At 36.1% G+C, this 6671-nt stretch overlaps 1 protein-coding gene across 10 annotated transcripts; it reads right to left on the minus strand.

Moving 5' to 3' along the window:
- Positions 1-160: 160 nt before the first annotated feature.
- samd13 (sterile alpha motif domain containing 13) lies at positions 161-5682 on the minus strand. Of its 10 annotated transcripts, none has more exons than XM_023844336.2 (7): positions 5552-5682; positions 4555-4695; positions 4240-4266; positions 3840-3942; positions 2387-2429; positions 1886-1997; positions 161-1436 (listed from the first exon to the last, which is right to left on the minus strand). In XM_023844336.2, the coding sequence occupies exons 5-7, from the start codon at positions 2422-2424 to the stop codon at positions 1293-1295; spliced, it is 294 nt and encodes a 97-aa protein (XP_023700104.1). In that variant the 5' UTR covers positions 2425-2429; positions 3840-3942; positions 4240-4266; positions 4555-4695; positions 5552-5682; the 3' UTR covers positions 161-1292. The 10 variants fall into 10 exon arrangements, with proteins under 10 accessions (XP_023700104.1, XP_023700105.1, XP_023700103.1 ...); XM_023844337.2 differs by having other exon boundaries at positions 4191-4266; XM_023844335.2 differs by lacking the exon at positions 4240-4266.
- Between the last annotated feature and the right edge of the window lie 989 nt (positions 5683-6671).

The raw sequence follows: 6671 nt of genomic DNA on the forward strand, positions 1-6671 counted from the left end.
TTGGTTACTGGACTGATCCAACTAACATTTAAAGGTCTGATACCCCCTGAATTCACCCAAACATCTCTGGGATAATTTTATGCATGAATTATATGTTTGCAATAAAACACACCAGAAAAGTCACAACTATCAACCATTAATCAGATATAGTAAACAAAAATGTAAACACCTATGAAATTTAATATGGAATCGAATAAATTAATGTTATCGGTAATTAACAGATTAGTTTCATATATCCAAAAAACAATACACAATAACTACCAAATCAACACGTTCGCTGAAAGAACATTATTCTACAAAGCAAATGTGGAGCCAACTAAATTCTGAACTATCAAAACGCACCCATATTGTGACCTAAGTGGCTTCAGTCAGATTCTCAAATATTTAGCAATATTCTTTACATTTTGCAGATTGATATACCCATAGAATCAACAGTCCTTGCATAATATATTTCGATAAACATTTACTGTGGAACTAGAGCAGCTATATAGAGAATATTCTTCTGCCTCATACAAAACACTTTGGTGGGAGAACTATACTTGGTACAAAATAGCATCTATTTTGAGAAGGGAAAGGACATAACCACTGTGGAGTTAGGTGGCCTCAAATTAGAATTAAAGACAACAAACGGGGGGAGGGGGGAGGGAGGGTAACCCATGAATAATGTTTCATTGTCAATGACCAGTAAGAACAACATGCCTGTAAGTCATAGTTAAATGTTTTATATTTATGAAATGCTAGTTTTTGTTTTAAACATTTTTGCAATTACTAATATAGATCAATATCCATAATCAATAGATTATAAATTGTTATGGATATGTATATTCACACACACCATATTTAAATATTATAATCTGAATAATTGAAAAGAATGCATTATTTACAAAAATAGGAGGTTTAAGCCTCCAATATGAACGTTCAGTGATTAAATGCACAAGTTATTACAGAACTCACTATACATTTTCCATTTTGTTTAATTAAAATGATCTCACTTGGTGGTCTGAAGAGATATACAAAGGAAATTATCTGAGACCAAAACAACTGAAAAAACAATGTAGGAATATGATATCTTCATTCAGTCTAGGTGAGAATGTAGATCAAGAAAGAATAATGACAAATACAATCTTTCCTTGCGCCGGCATCTTGAACCCGTATCTGCCCCCAGATTAAGCCAGCCTATTCTTGTAAGGGGAAAAAAGCAGTGAACTGTGCTTTTGAAAAGAAATTTCGCAGGCCAGACATTATCATCCTGCATCCTTCCTGTGCGACTGACTTCTTCAGCAGAGGTTTGGTCATAGTGCACTATGTTTCAGGTGCTGATTCTGGAGGGGCTTTACGTGATACTCATAGATCTTCAGAGCCGGACCCAACTTTATCGTTAATCCAGTTAGGACGTCATTCCGGGTCATCAGTAGCAAAGATCTCCCATCAATCTCCTAGAAGAAAACAATTTTAGGTATTTGTTTGTTTTGGTATTTTTTTGGGGGGGTGCTATTGTGCTGGGAGTTTTCATCCTCAGTGCTTCTTTCCCACCCCCCCACCTGGGATCAATGAAGTTCTATCTTTTCATCAGTCCAACCAAATGTTACAGTTGTTACAAAGAGAGGGAGCACCCTTAGTTTGTTGATTAATTCTTTCATTCCTCTACAGTGCCATGACTGATAAACAGCCACATAAACCATGAATTTAGTAATTATTACACTTTAAGTTCCTTTTTATGATATTAAGATTTTTGTTGAAAATGTAATTATTTTCAAAATGTACATGCCAGATGCATAAATTCAATTAAAATACTTAACTGGAAAAGCAAAAGACAGGAGGTTTTCTAATACAGTTATTTGGGAATCTGTAGAGAAGCAGATAAACTAAATATGCTCTACTGTACCTGATCGTGGAACGCACTTGCTTGTTCCTCAAAACCAGCCATTCGGAAATAATTAACGACATCCGCTACGGCCCACTGGGCAGGATCAGGGGGCTGGCCGTTCTCCATGGGGCTGTGGGCAAGGAAAGGGAGTAGAGACACACCTCTCCACCTCTCCTTTTCTATCACACAACTTTATGGGTTCTTTCGCTCTCATTTCGCAATGTAACGACCCTCTCTTTCAGCAATATATTACACGAGCCATAAAACATGACCGCTGTTTTTCTGCAGGAGCAGATTCAATCGGAATGAGTCTGTGCTTAATGACAATGACAAACGAGAAGATGCCAATGCAGAGACAGCACATGTTAGAGGACACTTGAAGGATGTCACAACTACACGGAAATACCTCCAACTTTTACCCCTCAATTTACATACAACAATTATCTTCACGCCATTGATATTGTCCCAAACACTTTTATTTATAAAGTTAATAATAAAAATGGCAGTTCGGTCACTTACCTTTCAGTGTCTATAGAACCATTATCCTTTTTTTCCATATCAGCTATGAAAAAAGGACAGATATGATCATTTTCTTTGACCATGTTTACATGTCGTTACACTCTTGTTATATCCATATGTACAATAACGCCCCACTAAATGTCTATTCCAATGAGCACTGTTAGATCAACACTGTCACTTTATTGCATGCCTAATACAATGCAATGGAAAACAATATGTTCCTATTAACAGTAAAATAAGGTCAATGCTGTACATATCACATAATTAGTTTGTGTGATTGCTTGTGGCTGTTCTTCCAACCACCCTCCTAGGTGACACAGCTATTTCCCAAGTGGCGACAATGTCCACTCTCTGGCACTAGAGGGGGCAGGAAGGCTCCCTTTTTCCACGTGACCTCAGTGAGTGTCCACATGGCAATGTGTTGCCCTTTATGGCTCTGGTCTCTCCATCCAGGCTGCTCCTGCTGGTTCATACCACTGAGCTGCTGTGCTCCACAGGCCTTGCTGGTAGACTCTGCTATTCTCTGGTCTAACTAGACACCTTTATTTATTTCTCAGATACTTTTATCCAAAGAGATGTGCAACTGAGAACGCTAGGTCAACCAGATCCAAGGGCAACTGGGGAGTTAAGAGCCGAGCTCAAGGGCCAAATGGTGAAATCACTCTGCCGACCCTGAGATCTGAACAAGTGACCTTCCTATTGCAGGCACACAGTCTACCCTGCTGAGCCACATACTGCCCTCATACACCTGCTCTTTCTCTCCTGTCTGTAGCACTCAATAAGCATCCTTTTCGTACCCATTCTCATATCCCCTCAAGTGCCTCATCCATCTGCTCATGCAGATAGGGCCAAACAAAGAATTTGCATATTCTATAATTTGAACTAGAGCAAAACACAGATTCTAAATTAGAACAACAGGAATTTACACAAGTTTTCACAAAAAAAGCTAAGAAATACTTTATTTAGTACCAATAACATTACAGTGATAACATTTTGCTGCAGAAGAATGAGAAAAAGATAACTGAAACATGATTCAGATTATGGCCCAGTTTTTTTGCTTTATGAGTTATGTATAAATGACCACTAGAGAAATACTACCCGACATTCCAATTAATGCGTTAAAAATAAATTTTTACTATTCACAGCAATAAAAGGCTGAGACATGTCAAAATAATCATGCTCAAAAAATCTGTAACATTTTCTTGAGAACGGGAATTAGTGGGAACAGAAACAAACTCAAGGGGAAAAAGCCCTTCTAGTTATAAACATGTTTTTAACCAAATATTGTTCAATGTGGTTCAAATTAATAAAGTATGATGCAGGAAGACATAAAACTCAACAATTATGTTCCACCCATCAAAATGTGTCAGCTCCCAAACATTTTCTGTGCAAGAAAAAACACATTATTATTATTACTACTATTATTATTAAATAAATGTCTTACAAATTGTACCTGAAGATGATTTTTCATATGCATTCAGTCCTTCATCTGCACTTCTTGTTTTGCTTTAACCTCACAACCACCAATCATTTTTGGACAGAAGTTCAGGTCCATCCTTAAAGACAATTAACATATATGAATGCTGCATTAGTACAAGTTTATAACTTACATATACTCTACTGAATCTGTATATCACATACTGCTCTCAACATCACATTAATAAGCAGATGAAAGGTCAAGTGTTCAAAATGGAATCAATGTGTTTTAAAGATTTCCATCTATCCCAGGAAACACAGGACATTGGCTGTGGACTCCACAAAAACATGCTATTCAGTGGAAACATTAGCTTAACGTTAACTGCACCTTAAGTACACATCCCAATGAAAAATTATGTAAACAAAAATGTCCCAACCAGACTGAATGCCAAAAGGCTCCAGGCCTCCCAAGATCATAACCAGGAGAAGGAGTTGGAAGATGGATGGAAGGAACACACATCATGCACGACATTAAAAAATGACACATATTTGTTATTTTATCCAAGGGCATCATTTAAATTATCATGCTGTTCACAAAACAGTGCAAACACAATGTATTCATATGCAACATCAATTAAACATAAACATAAACACAAATGGAATATTTTGCAAAAATTAAATTCAATACATTCAAATAATTTGCCTATAATAATGAAACTGAACACAAAATAATATACTATAGAAATACTTACAGCTCAGTGAGACAGCAAAGTAACACTAATGTGCAATAGAAAAAGAAACAGTGTGAAGCACCATAGAAAGGTTGGTTATGCAGAACAAGTCAGTTTAGGTGCTTCCCTCTGTAAATTAATCCAGAAGTGGTGGAACGGTATCTGTAGATGAAGAATTGATTAACGCACATTCTAAGATTTTTTATAATAATGTGCTAAATGGATTTCTGCTGACTTTAAAAGCTCGACACGGCAGCAATTCAAAGGCGATACACGGTGTCCACATCCGCCAACATACAAAATGGGTTCAGTTTCAAAGAGTGTCCATCTGAGTACACAGGCAACATAACTTACCTGTCTGCTCTGCAAATTCTCCACAAGCTGCATATGGCTTCACGCGTCTCAATAACCGTCATAATATTAATAACACCAAATATGTCACTAAGAATTTAAACTTTTTACTAGTCAAATGATGATACTGTAATGTCAAGCGATAACATATGCAATAAAACAACATGATTAGCCACAATAGTTATCCAAAACGATACTTAAAGTTAAGAAAATAGCTAGGCAGCTGACAAAATATCCGATTTGGCAGATAATGTTGCACAATTTAATACGGACTAAAAAAAATTAAGCATAGTTTTTATTTTACACATATCAAAAATATTTGGGAATTTATTATATTTATATGTTTCTACATAAGCAAACATTAATAAAGCCACTTAAAATGATGTTTCTCATCTGTTCTGCCGAATAATCCTGAAGCATAGCTAGTCTTGTTTATAAACGTGAACTAAAGATATTTACGCCAGTCCGCCAGCTACCGTTTCAATAGGAAGCTAGCTAACAAACTACAGCAATACCTTGATTGACATTTAGTTTGTCAGCCTTTTCATTGGTATTTTTGTTCTGTTTTTGCTATATTTTTAAGGATAAAGCAAAAGCGAACTCACAGTTTAACGTCTAATTACCTACTTATATATGTCCCTACGTACACCAAAATACTAGTACTTACGTTTATCTTGTTAGCTAGTGTAAATTCTGCTAATAGCTTCCTCTGAGAACTACACTCACGTGCAGAGTTCGCAATAAAATCAGCCGTTGTATCCAATCGCTTTCAAATCTGCACGCAAAGTCATCTGGGGATCGTAGTCCTGCCTGCGTATCTAAATCACAACCGAGAAAATGCGGATCGCTGAAAAATAAACACAACGCGTCTGAAACACTCAGCCCAATACACATTAAAAAGTTCCAAAAATGTTCATTTGGATTGGTTATTTCAGTCACAAAACTTAATAACAGCGATATCGCTACCAAATGGAGTATATGTTTGGATCATTACTATTGACACAAAGATTATAATACCCTTATGCAATATTTAAACCATAAATAACTTTGGTTTTCTATATCCAAAAAGAGAATATGAAAACTGAACGCAGTGGAATAGCAAATGCTGAAATAATACAAACGGGGGAGAGCGGGCTTACAATAATTATGGCTTCTTCACTTGGAATGTGTGGAGTGTTTATGTTTTGTCATTAATGTCGCATAACAAATATGCTTGCTTTATAAACATTAACTTTCCTTGAAAATAATTAAGCTTCCAGTATATGATGTTGTTCCAACATACCTCTCTTAGATTTAAAAAGGTTCTTCCAAATTTATCCAGCATTGTCTACTATGACTGTCAACAGGAATGTAACTGGAATTCTTACTTTCTGTTAGATCCTTTCGCATTTATTTATGCTGATTTTCATTCCCCAAGTGTCTACCCACTTCAAAGTCTGGTCTTAATATAAATAATGTTCTATTGTACTGAGTTTTCAAAGACCTTCAGAAGGATCGCATGCATTTTTACACGTTCAAAGAAACTCTTACTCGACTAATATTTTACAAGTGCTCGTTTACTGTGTACTAAATTGCAGCATAGTTTTACCTGTAGTAGAAGTGAAGTTAACTGGTCTAGTTGACAAGATTGATTCTATTCCTCTTTGTCTACTGGAGTAAGGACTATATCCCAACCACAATTTACATATTTGTGACGACTTCTAGAAGTATCTCAATAACTTTTTCCTTCACAAAACAGCTGAGAAAAAAAACACATATAAAATACATATATTTCATATTGGGCTTCA

This window comes from Paramormyrops kingsleyae, chromosome 15, assembly GCF_048594095.1.
Source record: "Paramormyrops kingsleyae isolate MSU_618 chromosome 15, PKINGS_0.4, whole genome shotgun sequence".
Taxonomy (NCBI): domain Eukaryota; kingdom Metazoa; phylum Chordata; class Actinopteri; order Osteoglossiformes; family Mormyridae; genus Paramormyrops; species Paramormyrops kingsleyae.